Here is a 24,602-nt window from a genome sequence, read left to right as displayed (position 1 = left end):
CAGTGGCTGTCTTAAAGACAGGGCAGCCTATTTAAGTTGGCCAAGGTAGTGGAGATTATAAGCTTTAGCTCCAACTTATTTCGAATTCTGAATCTATTTTTTTTGTTCTGTCCTTGTCTAGCTTGTTTTAGTCACCCCATTATAGTAAAATCATTGCAAGTTTAAATAGAATTTGTAGTAAGTTTTGTAAACTGATAAAGGCATTTGATGTTCATATATAATAATGTACTACTGGTGCAGGAGATAACGGGAAAAACGAGAGCCTTTGCTACGAGGACCTTAGACTATGTTGTAAAAATATAAATTGATACAGTAATGTAAGGTGCCAGTAAGCTTCTAATGCCAATTACTAGCAGCTGAGCTACATATATGATATGAGTATTCAAGCAGAAGAAACATGTTTCAGGGGAGCACAGTGATGGCCAATTATTCTGGAAAAGTTATTCCGGTTTGGTAGGGGGCGTGCTCCATGTAATAAGCCTAAATCCAGTTATTACATGGTATTGTTGTAGCAAAAATCTTTTGGAAAAACAGACGGGCTTTTCGTGGAGATCACTCGCTCCGCCGAAGCAGTCTGTCTTAGTAATCTAGCTCTGTATGAACGTTATATTCACTCCTACTTAGGCCACAATTTCGGCTTGCAATGCCCTTTAATGTGTCAACTTGATGGTATTTCTGTTGTGCTTTGATTTCAGGCAACGTCTGGAAGCTTCCTTCCAAACAAGCCTTTCCAGACGCTGTGCGGCCACGACGACGAAGTGACCTGCGTCGCGGTGGTGACGGAGCTTGACATGGCCCTTTCCGGATCTAAGGTTCGGGATGCATTACATTGCTGTGTGTATGTATGTATGTATGTATGTATGCTCGTGGTTGAACCCTTTAAATTGGGCGGTGGATTGTGCCAGCCACCTTCTGCATCCAAAGAGGCACTTGCTTGGTGATATCGCAGACACTGGTGCGCAAGAAGACTTTTTCAGCTGCTTGTTCAGTGTGCCATTTTGGTGTTTCTTTCCCTCAGCTTCTGAGTCGTGACCAAAATATAGCACGAGTTGGGGTTGAGAGCAGTGCTGGTTTTGTATGCATTCTTCCAAAAAATTAACTAAATACCATTACTTGCTTTCCAGTCACAAAGTAACAAAAGTGTTACGCATCCCTGTTTGCAGGGTCAGGCTCTCACTTAGCCACCATACAAAGTAATGCGCAACTCGTAACTCTCGTTGCAAGTTCCTCGTCACGTGCAACGAGTGCATGTAACGTGTTATGTGCATCTCTCGTTACAGCAGACAGCATGTAAATGCTTGGTGGTCGGTAAAGCTCTCCTACAGTTAGGCGTTCATTGTACGCATATTAGTCGCCATATTGGAGATCCTGTCTGGTTGGAACGTACGGTATACACATGCAGATCACGTCTGGTCGGGACATTTGGTGTGCAAATGCTAGATTCGTTGCACGAGCGTTGGTTGCCGTTTGCTTCCCGAGACCCTGTTTCGACAGAAGCGTGCTCCGCGTCTCTCTCCGCAGGACGGCACTGTGAACGTACACAGCGTGCGCGAGGGTCACTTCCTGCACACCCTGAGGCTTCCCGGCGACTCACCGGAGCAGGTGGCGCTGCTGACGGTGTCGCACCTCGGCTTCATCTGCATCCACGGCTGCCCCAACCCACAGGCACTCCTGGTGCGAATCCCTCGCTACAGCCAACCCAGTCTGCGCGTGGCAACACTTTGTTGGCTGACGTAGCAGTTACTCGATCGAACAAAACGAGTGATCATTTGTTCTTTGTGGTTCGTTGTAGAAAGGAGGCCACGCTCTGCATCTATACACGATCAACGGTAAATACCTGATGAAAAGGGAGGTGCCCCGGGCCATCTCCGACATGGCGGTCTACGACGATTTCCTGGTCACCGGGGACGACGACGGGCTTCTGGTCATCTGGGAGTTGTTCGGGTGAGTCAGTTAGCTTTGACGGGGATGGTTTCACCGAAGTAACGGGGCAGGGACAACTTGTAGAGCGTGCGGGCTTTACGTGCCGTCGTCACTTTTGTCGTTGCTGCTAAAGTAGTGGCTGTAGCGGAGGGCTTGAGGTCACAAAACGGAGGGGGAAAGTCGCGTTGGGAAGGAGGAAAAGTGGGAGAGCATTTGAAAGGAGGCACTGAAGGACGTAAAACAGAGTGTCTAGCGACCAGGAAAACCGAAACTTGTCAGGGAAATTTTAGTTACCGGTAATAATCAGGGAATTGTCAGGGATATTGTCAAAAGGCAAGCCCAGTCAGAAAAAATGAGCCTGAAATGCCATCGAGTGCACTGAGCAAAGACTTGAGGACTTGGGGGCAGAAAAATTGACAATACATTCTGCTTAGAGCGGAGTGCGGGCTCTGCTCACCTGATGTAGAGTGTCTACTACCCGATGCAAAGGGAACGGCCGACAAATCTAGTCGAAACCTTGGCTTGGCTTGGATTGGATTGAGGGCGCAATACTAGACTAGATCCAGATTAGAGCTACTATATTTAGTAGTAAATAGGAAATTCGCAGACCCCAATCCAATCCAAGCCTTAAGCCGAAAGTATCTGAAAGTATGCATCTGGCGGCCATGCTGCCATTCGGTTATGAACAGTTCTGGTTGAGTGTCGTGTTTTCATTGTGTTTCCGGAAGTAGTCTCTTCACTGACAGTGTTGGCGGCAAGAAAATGCTCGTTTATTCCGGACTGGACGAACCCGAATATTTTGGAACATGCAAGTTGGATCAAGCCCGTGCAAAATGATTATCACAGTGTGCAATGCTCCTTGCCTTGTGTTGTAATGGTCTTGTATATTTAACCTCCTCTAGAGTGGTCGGCGAACTTCACCTGAAATTGTTAGGGAAAACCTGGAAAAGACGGGGAATTTCAAAATAAAAATTTGCTGGACACCCTGTGGAAAGCACAAACTTGAAGTCGCAGCCGGTTGCTGTGCGGAGACCCGCGCAGTTTTCTTCGACGATAAACACGGTGCTGACGCTCCACCACAACTGGGCGAGCGTGAAGTGCCTGCTAATGCGGTGTGGTGCGATGCGTGACTTAAACAAATACATGCGCAGAGAGACGTTTGCTTGATGACTCGTTCGAAGATTTAGCGACAAATAAAAAGAACTAAGCTATTGTCTGTAGCGGGGTTATAACGCCGGGATCCTATCCCGCTTTTCTTCACCCGCAGAGACTGTAGCCGTTTTCCTTTTGACGGGCGGAGCTTTTTTATTTATTTGCATCCGTCTCTTTGTTCTAGCTTGGTCCAGCGGGCCTCCCTGCCCCTGTGCGCGCCAATCCTGACGGTGGCCCACACTCCGACGCACTCGCACATCGTCTGCAGCCTGGAGGACGGGAAGCTCGTCGTCGTGGGCGTGTCCACGTCCTCCGTGCGGCCGACGTGAAACGTCCCGCAGCGCGACCTTTCCTCCCTTCATTTTTCCACGCTCGGCTTCTAGGAGGTTTGGCGCACACACGCAGACGCCGCCCATCCGGCCCGATGCCGTTCACGTTGCAAAACGGCTTCGTTTCCGTATTTCCGGTGGCAGGACATGTGCGACCGTATTCACCAGACGCGACTAACCCGTTTAATCGCCAACCAACTACGTCGTCGATTGAAACGACCGCGTGGCAGGTGGTAACCGCAGCTTAGCAAGCGCTCGGTGTCAATCGACCGCGTTTGGGGATTAGTCATGCCGAGCGACTTAAAAGGCGACTGAAAAATCTTAGTTGGGGGTGTACCAGGAAGAATCGGACCAGCAAACGTCGCGGTAATAGACACGTTCAGAAGTCTGAGATAACGTTAAAGCGATCTCGGCAAGGCGCCGGACGACGAGAGAGCCCGCATTTACGGGCGCTTTCATATTTGCGTACGTTGCTGGCAATGGGGCTTCCGCGTTTTCTCCCTCGAGTTGTTTTTGTTTCCTTCGAAAAAAACCTGTCCCGGACAATTAGCCTCTCGTTAAACATTTTATTTTTGCTAATAGATATTTAAATATTAGTTTTTACGGTGTGAAATCCCCATTCACACAGTGGCGTCTAAGTATGTTTGTGTGCAACTTATCTCTTTAAGTCACTTGCGCTTGTTACTCCCGACTAGAAAGTCACCCGCTTGCTTCGCGCTCGTGACTACCGCAGGGTCTAGTCGCTCTTTAGACGCCAATTCTTCTCTCAGCGCGCAACTAGTTAGACGTGGTACTAACCTTAAAACGGCGCTGGTTAGTCACGACTGGTGAATATGGCTGACGTCGTTTAAGTTATAAGCTCCGGGCATGCTTAGAAGCGCTCGGTTTGAAGTTCCTCCAAGACTTACCCACTGTTCGAAGTCTGCCGAACAGTTTTTTTGTCTCTGTAATCGAGACTGCGGTTAAATCTCCCTAGTTCAAACTACCGTATTAACTTCGTAACCAACACTACGGCTTTATTTCCGTATTCCCGTTTACGGAGCTACCGTTTAAATTACGGAAGTTTTGGGCACACACAGAACTGCTCGTTTCGGGATTCCTCGAAGTTCGCGGAGGTTTGCTACCGTGGTGGGCAGTGTCCAGCTTCCTTCGGCGTCGCAGAGTTTTGACGCGTCTGCCGACACGTTTCGGCTTTGATCGACGTCACCCCCAGCGAGGCAGGGTTTGGGTCAGATTAGGGTGCCCAGTTTGCCTTCGAAGTGGCAATATAGGTCTAGTGACTCCTCCCAGCTTCCCCCGATGGTCAAGACCAGTTTGGAGTCGATGCCGCGTGCTAACCGAACCGGTTCCGGGTGCTGCTACTTCTGCGGTGCCAAGCACGCTTTAGTAGGCGTTAGCTGTAGCATACTCACAGGGTGTCGTGGAATGGACCGGGCCGCCGTGGACGCCCTTTTAGTGTCCTCCGAGACCTTTCCTGGCCAACTAGGAATCGGTCCTTCAGTAGTTTCATTTTAAGGGAACGAGGGGCGCGCGCTTCAAACGGTTGCCCGCGGAGACGAGGCGACGTAGTCATTGAGGTGGACGTGATTATAGGAGACGTATTTTCGACATTCCAGGCGAGAGTTTAGGACGACGGGGCAGTGCAGTCGATGGAGGGAGAAATCCCAGGACGCGACGGTTACGTTTTACCGTTGGCGTGAGAAGGCTATGGTGCTGTTTTGCTTAAGGATCGTTTACAGGTTGGTAGCGTGAAAGGGGCGGTGCGACTAGGACTTGTTGCCGTAACGCTCTGCCCGGAGTATGGGTTTCTGACAGTGTATGCTAAAGTAGAGGCAGGCAGATATGTATACTAAGAAATCGAGTCTCATAAAGCTAGGCATGTTCTTGGAATGGTGCTTAGGCCGTAGATAAGGGACCCTCGCACAGAAACTAACGTTTAAAAATGGAATGCATTTTTTTTTTTTTTTTTACCAAAGAGCTTAGGAGGAGACTAAGTTACTCACTCGGTTCATTCCAAGGTTGCCAACAAAAATTAACTTTTTTTTTTAAATATGAAAATTTTTTTGGTTTTGTTGCTCAAGTACAGTTGTCAACAATATGAGCCTGAACTGCTTGTCGTGCTCCTTTGGGTCACTCTCTGGTTTCGGGGGAAGCCCAGGCCGGGGCTGGAACACGAGGTTCGAGTGCCAGTCTGCGATCTACACGACAAATGGAAAGACGGCGGAACTTGCAGGGACCGCGGGAGGCGACGTGCTGCGGCTCATAATGTTTGGATGAAGCAACTGCGCGTTTTCTTTTTCCTAATTGCGACGCCTCGGACATACGTCCGGATCACACTTTCTCAGAGTCTTTTGGAGGCGGCGTACTTAAAACTAACAATGGAGCGCCACATTTCGGCAGTCGTCGTTTTGATCGACAGACGGACCGGCGAAGCGAGCCGGCCGCAGAAGTCGTCGTGCAGTCGTATTATCGTCCCTACTTTATGCAAGACTTCGTGCAGAGCGAGGAGTCGGCAGCACTAACCGACGAGGCAACCGCTCGAAAGACGGAGAGGGGTTGCGCCCGAAGTTTTACGTGTTGTGTTTTGATACTAATGGTTGTTATATATATACATATATATATATATATATACTAGTTGGAGTTTGTTGTTTTATCGAGAAGCCTTGTTTACGGTTGACTGTACATTTGTGTATATATACCTGCCAATGGCGGAGCCGGAGGCTGCAATCTATTTAATAGAGACGTATCATAAATAAAGACGTTACGATCACAGCATTGAGGGAGCGTGGTATCTTTTTACGTTTTGGTTGGGAAGGATTGAGAAGAGTTGGTCGTTCCCAAACATGAAGATGAAACTGCATAAATGCCAATTTTCTACTTGTTGGATTGACTTGGCTACTTAAAGATTGCATTGGCTGCCGCCCGACGAGGTGATTGGGAATCCTGCTCGTGCCCCGCGTGGTGGGGCTTAACGGCTCTTGGTGGGCAGCTCAAAAAGCGTAACGCTGCCGATATTCAGCGAGGGAAAAAAGGGCCTGAAAAACGGCACGAAAATATTGTAGGACCGCTACTATAGTACTAGTACCTAGCTGCTTGGAACAGCTCGACTTATGACAGAGTGATGTTACAAACAAATTGATTTTGTTACTGTGGTGCAATAGTCAGTTTTACTTGGAAGCGGACTGATAAAGTAGAGTGTCTGGGAAAAAAAAAAAAAAAAGGTTTTGTCATACGCAAAGCTATGTGGTAAGGTGCGAGTCAGTACCGGTCACAGCTGCGGATGCAGATGGTGACAAAGTTACGCAAGAATACACTTGGGGGAACAGGTGCGCATGTGCAGAAAAAGAGCCTTTTTCTTTGTGCAGTGTGCATTGGTTTCGGCACAATAAAGTGCTTTTAACACTACTAAAAACTACCAATATTTGAACGGAGCAGTCAACTACAATGGCTAAAGTTGATTTCAACACTTTTTTTTTTTCTTGGCTTAGTGAATTTTGGCTTATTCGTTGTTTCTAAGGTGCCAGGATAATTAAATTGCTGACAAAACAAAATGCTTGAACGGAAGTCTTAGATACAGTACAAGTAGCTTTTACTGGGCCTGGAGTCGTCCCAGACAACAGCTTAAAGTGCAGAAACAGAAACAAGGAAAACATGTTTCACTGAAAAAATTGATTTATTTTCTTTAAAACAACGCATTGAGAAATCCCCTGTACTGAATTGGACCCTGTTCTTTGTGTGCACAATTCAGTGAAATAGTCACTCCCAACCGGACTGCCCCTGTAGGTGCCATTGGACCCATGTATGTGTACATCCACGTATATAGTGTATATATGTATCTATAGAGTGAATACCTGGGGTTCACACAGAGTCATGGAAGACTGGTAGTTATTCACCCTCCTCTGCAAACATCTCTTTCGTCCTATAAACAAAAATACCCTTACGAGCCCGTCGCTTCTCCACGCTCTTGCGTTAGTACTAGCTCCTGGAGCGTTTCAATAAATACGGCTTAAGACTCGCGACTATATGAGAGTCCAGGTCAAGGCAGTTATAAGCTGTAGGAATGGGTAGTTGTAAACTCGGCGCGCGTGTTGTGATCACAAATGCCGAGTCGCTTTAATAAGCGCTCCGTGGTGCCCCGTTTCACTTCCAAGTCCGACCGCAGATGGCGCTACGATCCAGGTCGTCTTTGCAAGTTTGCCGTCGCCGGCTAGACCCAATCACGCAAAAAAAAGTGCAGGATCGCGGCGCGCGATTGGTTTCGTCGGCGATAGCGAATGCACAAAAGCGAAGAGGGCTGTTCGATTGGTTCCGTCGCATCGTGGCATTGGCAGCGGTCGGACGCGTGGGGCAACAACATTCGTACCCTTTTGGACCGAGGTGACGTAACAATGACTTCCAGTCGCTGATTTGCGACGTGGATTCAACACCGGTTGAGTTGCTCCTAGGGGTTCGAGGAGTCGTTAGGGGAGGCTACGCGTACGTAGAGAGCGCCCATTACGATCACATTTTCCCTCGTAGCTTGGTCCCAGAGGCGTTCGAGACAAAGCAAGAACGCTTCGCTCGAGTGTTGATCTTGCGCTCGTGTCGTAATGAGAACGACGAGCAAAATAGAACACTAAAAACATTGCACTTCATTGTTCGCGAGTCGGACTTCTCTCTGGGCGGCAACACTAAGGACCTGTTTTTCAGTCGCTGCATTTCGGTTCCGCAAACTAAACGAGCACGCGTGCTGTTCTTTTCTCACAGGTGACCTTCTCCCGCTTGCAATTTGAGGATGAGTGATGGAGGGATTGCAAACATTAAGCTGAGCGAGAGTTTGTGTAAAATTTTGATTTCTTTGTGTTCGTTCGCTCCCTCGAATTAGTCTCCTCTCCGTTTTTGATCGGTTTGAGATCTCTGACGCTTCGTCTGGCAAAAAAGAGTCGCGATAAAACCTTCGCATCCTTGATTCCTTCAACACGCACAACATCACTGCAGGAACACCGTGGCTCACATCGACGCCTCGCACAGTTCACATTCGCACACAAGCATACACACACACGCACATACACAATCCTCCGTATCCAGCGGAGTTGTCTTCCAGAGCAGCAGTTTGTTCGGCACCACATAGATCAACACGGCGTGAAACGCGACGAAACAAAAGCGCCGTTCAAAGGGTCCCAAACGAAGCAGCTCCGCCAAATCCCGCGGTGGACGCAGTTCCCTCATTGGCCACTTCATCGTAGCTCGGGGGCGGAGTCGCTCCGACAAGGATGTCGTCGTCGTCTGCATCACTCGCATCTCCTTCAACGGCGAGCAGAAAATCTGTATCGTTCCCAGACGGCGACACATTGACGCTGGAAGACGCAGTCGTCTCGCTCTGATCACGATCTGCCATCTCCACGTCGGCAAGCGCGTCGCTTTCCGGGTCGATTATGATCAGCGGGAGTTGATCGCTGATGGCGACGTCGTTCTCCGACACTCCTGGGTTCTCGCCGGCGCCAGAGTCGCTTGGATCTGGATCGCCATTTTCGACGTCGTCTATCACATCGTGACGATCTTCAGATGTCATTGAAACGGTGTTCGAGATCAAGGCACGTGATTGGTCGTTCACAGTGGAGATGTTTGTCGTCGGCATGGTAGACGTGGTGTCGTCGGAGACTGACGATTCGCACAAGAGGTCGCGGGTCATCTGCGGCGTCGGAGGGACGGCCGGATTTTCCGAGATCCGGTGGCTTGCCTCATCGGCTTGGCTTGGCTCGGCTTGGCGTTCTTGCTTGGAAGGCAGCTCGACTTGCAGGCAGGACAACCCCGTGACGGGGAAACGGTGGTTTGGCACTTCCGGGGCATTGCTGAGAAGGCAGAAATAAACACTGTGATAATCATCCAATGTCTTTAACAACATTTTTTTTTTTTTTTTACAGCTTGATTTTTTGCATGTGTATGCAGACGGATGATGAAAAAAATGGGCTGTAAAGATTGGTGCCTGCACGTAGCAATCTAAACTTTTTGTCAAAAATGTATTTCACAGGTCGGTTTTATCTTGTAAAGTTACAAAGCGTAGCTCCATTTCTCTAAACAACAGGGCCCAAAAACTTGCCAGGGTCTAGTGGCAGGGTGTGTCTGATGCACATATTGATAGATGGCGCTGGGAGCAGCATCAGACAGCATAGCCGGTTGGCGAAAGAAAGCAGACGACACACGGACAAAATCTATTGGCAGCAAAACCACCGTCGTTATGCAACCACATTTCTTTTCTTTTTACTTCAAGTTTTGCTTTTATTGTCAGCATTTATTTTTAAACCAAAGGTACAATACATAAAGATTATATCAATTCTAACAGACCCCGGTCATCGTGAGCAGTCTCAATAAGGAGGTAGCGTCACCTATCAATGTGTGGGCCAAACGCGTCCCACCACTTGACTGTTGTCTGCGTCGCCGTCTACCCTGGCCAGTTTATTTACCCTATTTCTTACAGAAGGGGAGCTACGCTTAGTAATTTTACAAGATAAAGTCGACCTGTGAAATACACTTCAGACAAAAAGTTTAGACTGCTACGAGCAGGCGCCGATTTTTGCGGCCCATTTTAGATTGAGCCTGGTTACTTCAGACACCCTATATTTGAGACGTTCACCTCTCCTGCGTTACAAATAAAGTAATTACTTTTTGCTTGTTGTCCCAACTGACCTTGCACATAAGGCTATTTATCTCTGGATAGTTCCACCAACATACGTACTTGCTTTGAGAAGCAGACGCAGATATATTTGAGGACATGTATTCATCCTTCGAGTGACTCAATCCCTACACTGCTTCTCCAGCCTCCTGTATGAATTATATCTACTGTAAGCAACTTAGTTTTAGCAAGAACTTAATTGAAGGCAGAAAGCTTTCCCTAGAGGAAGAGCATCTGCTGAATTCTTAACCTGTCGCCAACTACACACCACTCCGTGGGCTACAGAAATGATCAAGGGTTTCACGAACCTTGGGCTGGACTGTGTTGTGGGCGACACAATGGGCAGCAGCAGGTAGCTCTGGCCGTTGATGTTCATGATGTGGTTCACGTGAACACCGTTGGGAGGACTGCTCTCGGGAGTTGGGGGCAGTTCATTGCAGCCAGGGTACAAGGGAGGCAGGATGTTTAGCGACAGCTGACTCACAGAGTAACTTGCGCTCAGGGGTGGCGCAGAAGGCAGCGTCTCATTCTCGGACTGCGAGAGAAAAGAAGCAGACGGTCTGAACTGCTAGAAGATGTCCGCCCGGACAGGACTTCCAGACAGGTATTCTAGATAGATCTTGAGAACTTCATCAGAAAAGCTAGAACACTTCTGTAAGAGGCTAAGTCTGAAATTAATACGAAGATGACAGTTTAACTGTGAGAGAAATTAAGCTGATGGTCTACAGTGTTGGAAGATGTCCGCCTGGACTTGTTTCCAAACAGGATTTCTAGACGGATCTTCTTCACTATCTCATCACAGAAGCTAGAACACTTTTGTAAGAGGCTAAGTCTGAAATTAACATGAAGCTGACAGTTAGCGACAGATTTGAAGCAGGTGGCCTTGACTGTCGGAAGATGCGCGCCTAGACTGGACTTCCAGACATATCTTCAGAACTTTGTTTGAAAACTAGAACACTTTCGTAAGAGGCTAAGTCTGATACTAACATGAAGCTGACAGACCGCGACAGAAATGAAGCAGGTGATCTACACTGTCGGAAGACGTCTGCTTGAAGAGGACTTCCAGAAAGATCATCTTTGAAATTTCATTATAGAAGCTAGGACATTTCCGTAATAGGCTGTGCTTGAAGTTAATATCAAGCTGCGAGTCTGAGGCAAAGTTAGGCAAAGGAATTAGACTGGAATGTTTTATGTGCAGTAAATAAAGCAGGGACTTCCTGTACTGCCATTATCATACAGCAGTAAAGGTGAAATGTTGAAAACTAATGCATTAAAAAAATCTGACTGGATATTAAAGAAAGGCATGCCAGACTTCTAAAAAAAAATAAAAAAGTCTGGATGTTACTGGACCAGTGAATAATTGTTTGGACTAATAAAAGATTAAACAAGTATAGTGCTGGATTTTCTTTGTCACCTATTGGAGGCTAGCAGAGGGCACAATCCATGCTAGCACAAGGTGAAAATACTTTCCAGAAGTCCTTCCTAGGACTTGCCATCCTACTAGACTCACTGCATGCCACACCTTCTGCGAGAGGAGAAACCCATGCGCACCATGCGAATGCCATGAGCGCCACGCTTGCCGTGAGTGCCCTGGCTTCTGTCTTGGCTACAGAACGGAACAGCGGCCGCAATGAGGACCAGGAGCGATCCGATGGCCGTTACGAGGAGCCAATTGTAGTCCCAGTTGTGGAAGGCCAGGAAGATGCCGCCAATGACTAGGACCGAAGCCACCGCCCCCAGAAGCAGACCGGTGCAGTTTGGGCTGTTGCAGGCAAAAGATCCACCGCTCTTCCTGGACTGGCGCTGCTGGCTGTCCCTCGGCTCCATGTTGGCAGGCACCTGGATAGTTTTGTCGCTCTCAGTTCTGTGTGTTTTTTTTTGCTTTTTTCTACACAGACTGTGTTATAGGGCTGGGCTTCATGAGAAAAGTCGCATGGTATCCTCAGCCGACACACAGGTCAAGGCCATCGGGGCTATACTGCTTATATGACCCTGACGTGTGACACCCTGCCATTACATGACACCGTGACTTGTCATTTCATGTGACATCGGTATTACATGATCTCCTGATGGCGTCACATGATGTCCACACATACAGAATGTGTGCCAGTAATGCACACATTAAGAGGATTTCAGTGTAACCAGCCCGCTGGATGCCAGGTCCCGCATACAAGCACACCAGTGCTTTCGCGGGCCTGCATATGTAACATGTTTACGATCTGAATAAAATTATTATTATTAATATTATGTGTCCAGCTTATTTGCAACATACCCTGCACATATTAGAGTTTATAAAAAATTATCAAAACATGCTTCAAGTTTGTTTTGAATAGGACCGAAAGAGTTATGAAATTGCTTGCCAGTGAAATTTTAGCTAAATCTGGCCTTATGTGTAAACCTCCAATATTCGAGATCCATGAAAAAAAGGTTTGGGACATTTTTGAATTAGTCAAGGCAGAGGCCCTGGGGGGAGGTCACTCCAGTCTCCGTGTCAACCTTGAATGATTAATAAAACAGTCGTTCACATCAGCATACGGGTCAATGCCGCTGTATTCGTTGTCACGATAGAACCCAATTAAGTTATGCGATTGTGCTAGCCACTATAAACTGCCAGATTCAAACTTCACTGGGGGAGGATCGAGGCAGTGTTTTTGTATTACAGTTGAGGAAGCCATATTGTAGCAATTTTGCAGCTTTAGATGAATTGGTATGTGGATAATATTTAAGGAAATACACCGATAAATGTCAAACTTATGACAATTGAAAAATTAGCAAAAAGACACTCGATCCAATATGTGACAAGGTTGCAATAAAATTCCTACAAGTTGCATGCTGTGCTGAGCCTGGCCGGCTGCTCTGCACAGCCCGGCCACCCTCTCCCTCTTACCGGCGTTTAAGCAGTAGCGCCAGGAAGAGGGCTTCTCGGTGAGGTGGCGTTCCCTGGAACTACGCGCCTGCTGGCGGTGTAGGTGTCACAGCCATTTTAACTGCCAGTTTGAGAGAGAATTTAGCTCTAATTTCAAAGAAGACCCCCTCAATTTCTCCAAAACTAATGTGCTGCTGGGTGTGAGCAAAAAGCGAGCCCCCTCAGCGTTTCCAATGTGCCACAGCTAACATGTTGGAGAGATGTAGCCTGAAGGCAACATATAATTTTGCATTATATCATCTTTTTTTTTATTTAAAATTTTGCATGCTGTGGACACTGATAAACTATAATTACCGGGAAGCATTCCTGTTTTTGCTGCCCACAGTTTTGCTGCATGTAATTGAACATCAATGTTCAATTGCATGCAACAAAACAAGGAACTACAGAATTTCACTCCACCATTTTCTTGTTTCATAACTTACCAGGAAATCTAACTTTTATTACACCAAATAAATCTTCTTGTTTTAGTACTTATATAATCTTACCAAAACTAAAGTTCAATGCTTGGGACGCTATGCAGAGCGCAAGTTCGTCTGCTTCTTGCACAGGGGTTGCGGTGATGTTAGGACACCAAACTCTTATTGGTTGATTAAAAAAAAAATAGTGGGTAGGCCTCAAGGCATCTTGCACTGAGGTCTACCCACCATCCTTCCAATCAAAGCCAATCGAAACTCGGCGTCCTTCTAACGTCACCAACCCCTGCACAAGTAGCAGACGACTTACTCTCCACATTATGATCTATGTGATTAATCCTTGGATTTATCCCACAGCATCAACAATTTGAGCAATCTAGCTAGAAATGTAGAAGTACTTCTGTCCTAGACTCTTGCCACACTCCTACCCATTTAATCTTTTCCGAGAAAGTCATTCAACCCAATCAAGCCCTTCTTTGGGGATCTAAAAATAACCGTCTCAACACATGTGTATCCAGCAACTCCGTGTGAAACGCGCGGACATCTGTTTTAGTTTGCACGTGTTTTTTGTTGTTGTTTTTTTTCTTCTTTTTCTAGGTCGTGTTCTTCGCCGATTTTTCATGCAGACTTATGAACAAGGAAGCTTTTTGTCTTTCCTGTTCCGTTTAGGGAAACGAATTTGTCGTCACGACACACCAGGAACTCGTACAACGCGCACACTTGGCACGCCTGTCACGTTTGACGAATTAGGGCCATTGAAAATAGTCCCTCCTGTCGACTCCGTGCATGGGTGCTGCGACGGAACGCATTACTCACTCGATAACATCTCCCTCTTTCTCACTTCTACACCTTCGACGGTGTCTTCTTCCTACAAAAGTTTGCACTCTCGCCAAAAATAAACAAGTATAAACACGCACAAAATTCTTGGGAACTACCAGCGTCAAGTTACACGCGAACTAGCAGCTAGGCACGGCACCACGGGCTTCAGATTCGGGGCGCTGGGTTCATGGCCCCCGCCGAACTAAGAATACAACAAGCAGTTTATGCATTCTGAAGCTCTGGAGATAATGTTTAGTGGTCTTTATTTTTGTCAGTTTGTACCTTGAAAGCAGTTTGCTGCTGTAAACTTTCCCTGGGGCCTTCTGAAGAACTGAAAATCGATTCATCACTGTGCGCATGCATGTGCCGACGTGGTTTTTGCGCTATGCGCGTTCTCGTGTTGTGATCCTTCTGAGTTGACAAAAAAAAAAAAAAAGCAATTGAGGAGTTTCAGCGAATATAGGGGGCGCTCCGATAGATCCAACATGGCGGACAAGAGGGGGATAGATGTGCGACGCCCGTAGACCGGTAGCGTATAAATAGAACAAAGCGTGTCGTTCTCTGTTTGTTGCCGTGTGCGAGACGATCATCATTTCAACCAAGACCTACCGTGATGCTACAGATGAAGTGTTCAAGCCAGTCGAAGGCAAGAAATCTTGCCATAGTCAAGATACGTGTGCAAGTGTTCGACGTGAGCTCTCACGCTGGTGCAGCTGTCATCAAGTTGAACCGAATGTACGCGGGTCCAAAGAAAGGTACATATCAACAATGTTCGCGCGTTCAAACTATGACGCGTACTTTATCTCAAACTAAACTTATCGGTCTGCGGCTACGAACATTTTCGTTGTCGTGGCTTAGATGATGTAACCATTCGTTGCGAACTTTTCGGTTGTTCTAGTTAATTGTGCTAAAAAGCGGTTGGATGGAAAGTATGACAACTACAGCATACAAGGGACGATTGAGGTCTTTATCCTGCGTTCTATGTATCGAAACATCGGTATCCTTGGTGTTATATTGCGATCAGCTGGTCGCCGATCGTCCTGTTTTTACGCATAATGTAAACAAGCCCCGGAAGCGCCAATCTCATTTCCATGTGCTTGTGCACCCCTACAAGCCTCATTTTGGCTCTTGTGGAAAGCTTTATTGTAATAGCAATAGTCTCATCGGTCATTCGAGTTGTATGCGCCACGGTGATATCTGCTGTGTGTGATCTGCTGACAAACAAGTCTGTATTAAATGCGAGGAGGAGAACGAAGGTAAAGCTTTTTTAACTGTTTTCTTTTTACAGAACAGGGCAAAGCTTCTAAAACAAGAGCAACCTTAGCTGATATTTGAGTGTGCTCAAGAATGAATTGCAAAAGGTGCTTATGCCAAGTGGTAGATGTATGCAGTTGATTTTCTGTTTGCTTCTGCATTGTAAATTGGAAGATATGTATCAGCAGAAGACATGTGTCCTTTTCAAAATGTCTTTTATTAGAGCAAATAGGTTTTCATACACAACCGAAGAGTTCGAAACACCATTTAATTTGAGGCCTGAATGGTTACATGATCTAAGCAACGTCAACGAAAATGTTTGTAGCCACAGACCGATAAATTTAGGTTTAGATAAGTATGCGTCATAGTTTCAGCCTCGAACACTCAACACTGTTATGTACCTTTCTTGATGACAACTGCACCAACGTGAGAGAGCCCACGTCGTTGAACACTTGCACACATATCTTGACTATGGTATGGCAAGATTTCTTGCTTGAAGTGAAGATCATCTCGCTACGACTAGCTACGACCACCCACCGCAGCGATGCAGGCACCGAAGGGGCGCAACGCAGTCAGTCGCCGTCACCGGACGCTGCTCGTTTGGCATTCACGGCTTTCCGCCCAGGTGCTTCGTTTGTACTTGGCACAGAGTGTTATTTTCTGTGCTTGTGTGTGTGCCGAGTGGCTAGATATGGGCCTCAAGAGCAGTTCTTCAGGCTCAATAGCGTTCGCCGAAGAACTTCTGAAGAAAATGCCACCCAGGAAAAAAAGCACAAAGACGCAACGCACCAGCTTGGCGGACTATGCACTGGGCGCGGAAATCGGGCCCTGCGAATTATACACCAAATGCAAACTATCTAAACAAAACAAAAACATTTTTAGGCTCAAATTGGCTTCTGCGGACTATACGCCTGGACACTGGTGCCCGTTATTATGCATTGTATATTCACTGCTGTTTGTTGTGGCTTGAGAGTGCCTTCCTGTAATGATGCAGAGGGGTCCACTGAACCTTGAAATAAAGATATTTAAGCACATCTAGATGCAATGTCCCTTTAATTTGCCAACAGCACGCCAATGGTCACGATCAAAACTCACCGAGTCAATGGGCAGTTTTCCACAATATTTATTGCCATGTAATCACCAATTTGGTCTATTAAAAGTCTTGAGCCTGTAGCACATCCATACTGGATCTGCAAAGCTTATGCTGTAGACGTGTGTCATCACATGAGCATGTTTCTTATCAATCTTAAACGTAAAACGCTAGTTATGCAACGACATTCCCATATCACATTTTTAGCAAATTGAATGGTCCCACCTGTCATACTGTTAGCTTTGGAAGTAAACCAATTCACAATACCACCAGTAGAATACATCGTACCAAGCGTTAGTGCCGCATGTGGCACAAAAAATGTCCTAACTAGGGAAGCAAACTTCATCGATCGTGTTGATTAAAGCACTCAAGTACGGGCGAAATCATCAATCAAAGAAGGTCACTCGAAAGGGAAGTTTGCTCGCTGAACGAATATGACTTTTTATTGGGCGTTCCGCAATCATTCACTCCGTGATTGGTACAGAAGCATTTTCAATCGGTCGTGCGAGCGCAAAAACAACAAAAACAAAGGTGGATTAGAGACGCGATAGATTCGCCTTTGCACGGAGTACTTTACACTCAAAATCGTGTCAACATACAGCGACTATGGCCCACCTTGCTAGCAGCAATCTTAAAATTTATCCGTGTAGTCGTCGCACCCGTGCACCAACCGAAAGCGTTGCTGCAAGCCCCTCCGCCGTCAACTTTGAGTCGCTGTCGAGTCTGAAGAACTCTGCTCTATGAGGTCCACATCCAGCCACTGAGCACATACAGAAGCACAGGGAATAATACTCGGTTCCAAGTGCAAGCGAAGAACCCGGGACGGAAAGTCCTGAATGCCAAACGACCTGCGTCGGGCGACGGCGACTGACTGCGTAGTGCACAGGTTGCGCTCCTTCGACGCCTGCATCGCTGCGGCGGGTGGTCGCAGCTCGTCGTAGCAGTTCGTGTCATCTCTGTTGCTCGTACCGGAACACTAGAGCCGCGTAATATTCTTGCTGCCGAAGTTTATAAGCCTACGTTCGCGGCCAACGCATTTACACAAAGCCAACGCCCAGCGAACCTATCCCCCTCGTTCTCTTTCGGCGACCGGCCGCCAGGGCGGTGACACCGTCGCTGAAACTCCTCAATTTGTCCACCATTTTGTTGTTGTGAGCTGTACGGCAAGTGTAGGGTAGAAAACGGCACATCCCAGCGGAAGAGGGGGGGCGGGGGGAGGAGGGGGGGGGGGGGATTGTACTAGATATTGAGAGGGAGAAAAAGCTTATTGAAATAACTGCCGTTATTTCAAAACGTCATCATGTTGCACTAAATTTTACTTTCTGGGAAAATATCCCCCGCCTGCGTTCACGCCGCTTCTTGGCGACAGTATGCGGCTGCTCATTACAAAACTATTAACCCACTTCGCCCCACCGTACAACCAGCAACCCAAACCGCCGTAAAGGGAGTCCCATACTATTTAGTTCAACGAAGTTTCGTCAACATCATTTTTTTTAGTGTTAATTGTCAAAAAAAAAAAAAATGTAAATATCGCCAAATGCTCGACAAAAAAAAAAAAAATGTTCGAGAAAAAAAAAAAAAAAAGAAAGTAAGCACACATTCTGGATTGAACCCGAGTCCGCTGCGTAAACTACGCTACTTTTTTTTATTTCAGTTTGAAGCTCTTTGTAACCATTCATTTTATACGATATTATACGATATTTATATTGGGATTTTACTAATAGCACATCGTTTCAGTGGGCCAAAAGAAAAAAAAAGGTAGAAAGTCAAAAGCCCGACTCTCGGTAAGAAAATGTGAAAACACAGCGGACTATTTCGTACTCCATCCCTTCGCAAGCTCTCTGCCTTTTCACTGTGATACATCTGCGGTCCCCGCAGCGCGTCACCGGCCCAAACGCACGTCACACGACACCGGACCTCAGTTATTCCAACTGTGGTTATTCCACGGGTTATTCATACCCCTAAGCTGACATTGTGGTCGAAGCTACGGGCTTGCTGGCCCAACGAGCACGTAGCTTCCACAGCACTGTCAGCTTCGGGGTGAACGGGGTGGGGAAAGCAACTTTTGTCTGAATTTTGAGCGACGGGCTAATCTAGGGGGAGAACGGCTGTGTCCTGGTACACAAACCAGATTCCGAGCAAGAGGGGACTCTCCCCTTTCCGTCTTCTTGAACTGTTTGGTAGAATGCGCGATTTATGAGTTGAGGAAAAAAGCTAAACACTGTAAACAAGAAAAAGTTGGAAAAGCGTTTCATGACTACCGTTATTTCTGTAAAATATACTTGTAACGAGTAGGCATAGTTTAGGTTTGAATCAACTCGCTTGGTGCCAATTTCGAAACTATGCACTCCTGCGAAACGGAACATGATTCTTTATTGGGACAAAAATACGGGACAGCAGAAGCGGATTTCAAAAACAGGACTGTCCCGGCCAAAACGGGACGTTTGGTCATCCTAGACATATGCCGAAGGGGAGCATTCCAAAGATTTATTTGTTTGAAAAAAAAAAAAAGAAAAAACGAACAACAAAATGGCGGATTGACGTCATGTGAAAACGACGCTTGAAACCCACTTTAGATGGTTCAGAAAATTTTCTCAACGTATCGCACTGAAAGTTACTAGATGGTGGATGCTTGGAGTGACATATACCAGCAGACGAACTTTTCTTGCCCAAAAAAGAAAAACCTGCCGCGACATCCGCAGACGACGTCCTCTGACCGGGCTCACCTAGTTGTGCCTGCCGCCGACAGATGTCAGAAGCGTCGAGCGCGCCACAAGTCTCAGTTAAGAAGAAAGTTAAGGCCACACACTAGGCCACAGAAAGAGATCGGTGGCTAGAGGGAATGCAGACAAAGACGGCTCTGGAAAACTATAGATTAAACAAACCAGTTATTGCCAAAGAAAGCATTTATGACAATTCTAGGGGAAGCTCATTGCTGTTTAAAGCGAGGACGGGTGTTCTGCGAACCAGAACATACAGAGTGAAGTACCAGGAAATTGATACAGTGTGCACTGCTTGTGGAGAGGAGGACGAGACGGCTGAGCACTTGATACTCTACTGTAAAGGGCTTCACCCTATGCCTACCGAAGACAACATAGATTTAATAAAGCCATTGGGTTTTAGAGACAGCGAAGGGAGAGCGGATTTCAAGACTAGAGATTACCAAGCAAAGATTAAGTGAATGGTGGCAGAAATCGAGAGAAAACTAGGTATTTTCTTATTCACTGATGGCAAGGGGGTTTCATAGCCTCACTTTCTTTGCACTGCGGAGTGAATATAGATTTCACATTTAAATATTCTAAGCTTAAATGGTAAAACAAAATGGCTAGTCCAAAGGACTCAGCCATCCATCGATCCATCCATCCGCAAGTGCAGGTAGGCGAGCACTGTCATGACTTCGTCTGCGAATGCCGCGGCAAGCAGTTCGAAACAGGATTTTTCTTTACTTTTCTGAACAAAGTAAGCTCGTCCGTTGATAGTTTCACTCCATGCTTCCACCACCTTGCCGCCCCTCTGTAGCAAATCTCAGCGCGATACGTTGAGAAACCGATATTTCCGGACCATCTAAAAGGGTAAGAAGCGTTGGTGTACATACATGCTGTAGATTCTGCGTTCCGTTTCACATAAATTCATTCATCTTTTCACAAACCCCGAGCGTGTGAAAACCGATCTGAATACTAACTACAGTAATCACGCTAAGCACCAGTTGGGCCTTTTGGGTTCTTGAACGCACATCTTTTATGTGTGCTATGCAGGAGATAAACTTGCCAAGCCCTTTGGGCCCCTAATTTTCGCGGATTTCGCGACTTGTAAATGATTTGCAAACTTTCGTGGGCTTTAAAAGGCGATTTCCAGCCTTTAGCACTCGTGATATTTAATGGTCGCGAATATGACCCCCCTGCCCAATTCGCGAAAATAAAGTTTTAGAATATATATATATATGTGCGAAGTAGTTCCATGTCAGTAAGATGTGCAAAAATTTCGATTAATTCCTGCAAAAACGAGTGACCGCCTTTCTTTTTATTTACTACACGCAACATCCAAATAAAAAAAAAAGAAAAAAAAATCTGGCCATGTCACTGATTGTTTACGATTCAGCCGTTTTATTAACAGAGTTCAGCCGCATAGGCTGAACCGGCATATATTTAGGGAGACCGTGAATAGACATTATTTGGACCCCCTGTCTAATAGTAGAACGTTCAAACGCCCTAAACGTCGGTAATGATAGCTACTTATTAACGAGACCAGGAACTAGTCGGAGACGGCGACGACAGAAGAAGCAAATAAAAGAAGAAAAAAAAACACAAAAACGCTTCCCGAGTTTGGGGTCAGGCTTGAGTTAACTTCCTCCGATGATGCGTGAAGCATTGAGCCGGCCTGGGTCAAGTGCCGTTCCTTTGGCGAGTCGCCCAGAACTCTGACGTGAGTCACGATAGCTCTGGCTCCTGGTTGCAAAGATCTGAGCCAGCCCAGCGCTTTTGAACACCACTCGAGACCAATCGTTCGGCACTTCCATGATCATTTTCTTTTTTTTATCATCACGTACTTAGTTCTTACATTTTATAAAGGAGACTAGATTCTTATTCGCAGCGCGTTATCCGAAGCAATAGAAAAGCTAGATAACTGATGAGACACCTCAACTTTCGCCGAGTTTTGACAACTTTGAGAACGTCGACACGCGAGCTGCTACTAAAAATGAAGCACCTAATTTCTTTCTCCTTATTCATTACGCAAGGGCAAACAGTAATGAAAACAATATGCCGCATTAACTGCACAAAAGATCGATTGATCTAATGCGTTCCACTTCTTGAAAGTTCAAACAAACGAATTCTTGCACAGCTCCGTCCCGGTGCTGTATTCTCCCATTTCATGGGCGTGAACCTTTCGACAAGAAACATATAGTTATTATAACGAACGCAAAACAGGAACACTCGAAAAGCGGAAGCAAGCAACGCGATCGCAGAAACGACAACGAACGGAGAGAGCCACAACGAAAAAAAAACTTACCGAACGTCAACAAACGTGGCAGCCCACACCAGCAGCGGCAGCAGCAGAAGTCGCACTCGCGCACAAGTCGCACTCCACGCCACGATGGCCACTTTTTTCAAACTTTGGTCCTTGCTCGAGATTCTTCAGTCCGTCGTCCCATGGTCGTCACCTGAAGCCCTCCCGAGCTTCGGAATGGAGAATAATGCGAGCCAAAGAAAAAAACAAAAAAACAAAATGCCCCACAAGCGTTCTGTCTGGAGCGTTTCGGGTTGCTTGTGACCGTCCGAAGTCGAGAGGGACTACGCTCTCAACTCCCTGAGCTCCGTTGTTCGGTACCTCCGTGCCTCCGTCGCCGTCGAAACTGGTTTTTGCGCTGGCGCTGTCTTTCTTTTTGTTTTTTCGCGAGTCGCGGGAGATCGTGAGCTGCTTGGCTCTCCGTCGCCGACCGGCGCAGCGTCCCTCAGGGCCCCAGCGACGTTCGAGAGAAAGAACCAAAATTAACTGAAAGGGACGCCAGAATAAAATAATGATACAATCAGCTCGAACATCAAAAGCGCGCCAGATGTCGGACAAGTGCTGCCACCTATTTGTATACGATGCAACCACGGGTAACCGCGCGGCGGGCGCGGCGCGAACGTCGGGCGGTTGGTTGCCTGTTGTTTTTCCCACACTGGCTGGGGGTTGTGGCTTTTTAATCTTTTTTTTTTTATCGGGGTTTGTGGGAGGCGGCTGGCGACTCGCGATTCGTGACGTAGTGTGACGGATTGTGACAGATTACAGGTTTTGTGCAGAGCGGCGAGACTGGCGCTTTTCTTATTATTTTCTGTTCTGTCCGTATCACTTCGGGGTCGTGATACGGATAGATGATATGGATAGTGATCTGGATATGGATGGTGATATGAAACGCGAGCGCGCGCAACCTAACAACGACCGAAGGCTTTGAGCGCGGGCTGGAGCTTCTTGTGAAAATTGGAGTCAAAATTTTATTATGGTGACTTTAATAACCGGAGGAGGAAAATGTTTTACTGCGGCAGAAAAAAAAAGAAAAAAAAAATCTCGAAAACAGACACGTTTTTTTTTTTTTATGTTTGTTATTCCGAACATGTTATTCGTTTGATGTTTGCTAATATGAACATGATATTCGTAAGGTAAAATGTAAAAATACGCAGGCAATGCGGTAAGTTGTTTTTTTTCCTTTCATTTATTTACTAACAGGGCCCGAAAGCATTACAAAGATGAGTTAGGTTGGTTATTAAAAAATACAAGCATACAACGCGAACAAGGCAAAACTACATTCATATCAATGAACATTGCAAGAAATACGTCAATACAAGAATAAACAAAGCAACAAAAAATAATAATAAAAAAAAAACATTAATCTGCCAAAAAAAAATCGAACATCGCTAAGGAACATTATTTACAAAAAAAAAGTAATTGCAGTATTAAAATCAGCATCGTCAGTTATTGAGACTATTGATGCGGGAAGGCGATTCCAACCAATGAATGTCTGCGGAAGAAAAGAAGCATTGAAAATAGGGGTGCTACAATGAGGGATGCCTTCTTTTAGTTGGTGATCTACGCACGATGATATATGTAAGATGGTTCTACAATTACATTAATACAGATGCTTTCATATACAGATGACAGTGACTGTGCGGTGATAGTTTGAAACAACAAAACGAGCAGAACGATTTTGAATTGACTCAAATGCAGATGCAAGGGTGATTTCAGGATCCCAGATAGAGGCCGCATATTCAAGTTTAATACGGTCTAGAATTTTATATAAAAAAAAAAAAATTAGCTTTAACGAAACAGGAGTGGGCAAAACATGCTCTGACAGGCAGAGTATAAAAAAAGGGGGTGACAAAATTACAGGAAGGTCCATCTCTGGATTCTTGGAAAATGCGTCATCATGACCCTTGGGAAACGCCACACACGTCCAGGGGCGGATGCAGGAATTTCCTTAGGGGGGGGGGGGGGGGGGGGGGGAGTCAGGTGTTGGTCAGCGTACCATATGTTTAGGAACCCCCTACCCCTCTCCCTCGTTTCACGCCTAAATTTTACAGATGCAGAAATCAAGAGGGGGTCAGGACATCTGGACCCCCCTTCTGAATCCGCCCCTGCACACGTCCCCCTTCGGGAGACGCTAAAACTGACCCCGTAAGAAGGCCAAAAAGGGGCAGCGAAAAATAGAGGAAACAGAAAAGAAAGTAAAAAGGAAAAAGAGAAGGAGTCAGCATTATTGTTTCCCAAAGAAGGACGTGTATGGCGTTTCCAAGGGTCATGCTGACGCATTCCCAAAGAATTGACCAATGGATCTTTCTGTAATATTTTATTTGCCAAACCCTTCATGGTTATGCTATACCCTGGTGAGTCAGGTAATGATGAGACGGTGCAGAAGGAAACATGATCACCCATATAAGTGACGCTACTTTTTCTTTAAATAAGCACCAACTACTTTCTACTGAACACTCTTCAAAGCATTGCATGTAGTCATCCAGAAAGTTGCTAAGCTCAATATTTATAGCGAAGTCAGCCTTCGCAATGGTCACTCAGACAGGCATGTGTTTTAATGAATAGATAATATCGGGCGATGTTGGTAATATAAAGTCTAACAAAGAAGCTGAAGGTGTAGAAACTCTTGTATAGGTTGCGTTACCACTCGGGACACATTGAAATCGAAACACGCATTAACAAATTCACTGCACTCTGAACAGAAATGACTAACAGAGGTACGCACATGAAACCAATCTATGGAAGTATAGTTGAAATTACCTAACAAAATTATTGGTGCGATAGGAAAACGTACAATGACAACGTCGATCACATCGTGAATCTTTGAGAGAAAAGTGGTGCTTGCAGCGGGGGGGTCGGTAACGCTAAAGTATAAGAGCGTCCTACAAGTAACGTCATTGAAGCGCCGACTGCGTGACGGTGCAGGTTTTAGGAAGCGAATTGCGGCGCACAAAAGAACACTGAAATGAATGACGCAATTTTGATCCAGCGGAATGTGCTGTGTCATTTGTATTTGTTGTCGCTGCTTTTAAAGAGAAGT

The 24,602-nt window shown here is 46.2% G+C and overlaps 2 protein-coding genes across 2 annotated transcripts in view; one reads left to right on the top strand and one right to left on the bottom strand.

Annotated features, from left to right (window-relative positions):
- Positions 1–6,601, top strand: part of LOC8026231 (neurobeachin-like protein 1) — a 73,990-nt gene extending 67,389 nt beyond the window's left edge. Inside the window, exons 57-60 of the mRNA XM_040223000.3 lie at positions 696–812; positions 1,522–1,674; positions 1,793–1,944; positions 3,260–6,601. Coding sequence (XP_040078934.1) covers positions 696–812; positions 1,522–1,674; positions 1,793–1,944; positions 3,260–3,404 — 567 coding nt within the window. The 3' untranslated portion in view covers positions 3,405–6,601. The remainder of the gene's footprint in view (positions 1–695; positions 813–1,521; positions 1,675–1,792; positions 1,945–3,259) is intronic.
- A 457-nt stretch (positions 6,602–7,058) lies between these two features.
- On the bottom strand, positions 7,059–22,084 carry LOC8026234. Its single transcript, XM_040222994.2, has 4 exons — positions 21,566–22,084; positions 11,608–11,895; positions 10,365–10,591; positions 7,059–9,235 (listed from the first exon to the last, which is right to left on the bottom strand). Exons 2-4 carry the CDS (start codon positions 11,881–11,883, stop codon positions 8,554–8,556), a joined length of 1,185 nt encoding a protein of 394 aa, XP_040078928.1. The 5' UTR covers positions 11,884–11,895; positions 21,566–22,084; the 3' UTR covers positions 7,059–8,553.
- Between the last annotated feature and the right edge of the window lie 2,518 nt (positions 22,085–24,602).

The sequence above is a fragment of the Ixodes scapularis genome, unplaced genomic scaffold (assembly GCF_016920785.2).
Source record: "Ixodes scapularis isolate PalLabHiFi unplaced genomic scaffold, ASM1692078v2 PGA_scaffold11__112_contigs__length_91849675, whole genome shotgun sequence".
NCBI classification, from domain to species: Eukaryota; Metazoa; Arthropoda; class Arachnida; order Ixodida; family Ixodidae; genus Ixodes; species Ixodes scapularis.
The sequence above is the reverse complement of the archived record's forward strand: the minus strand, read 5'-3'. Positions and strand labels throughout refer to the sequence as shown.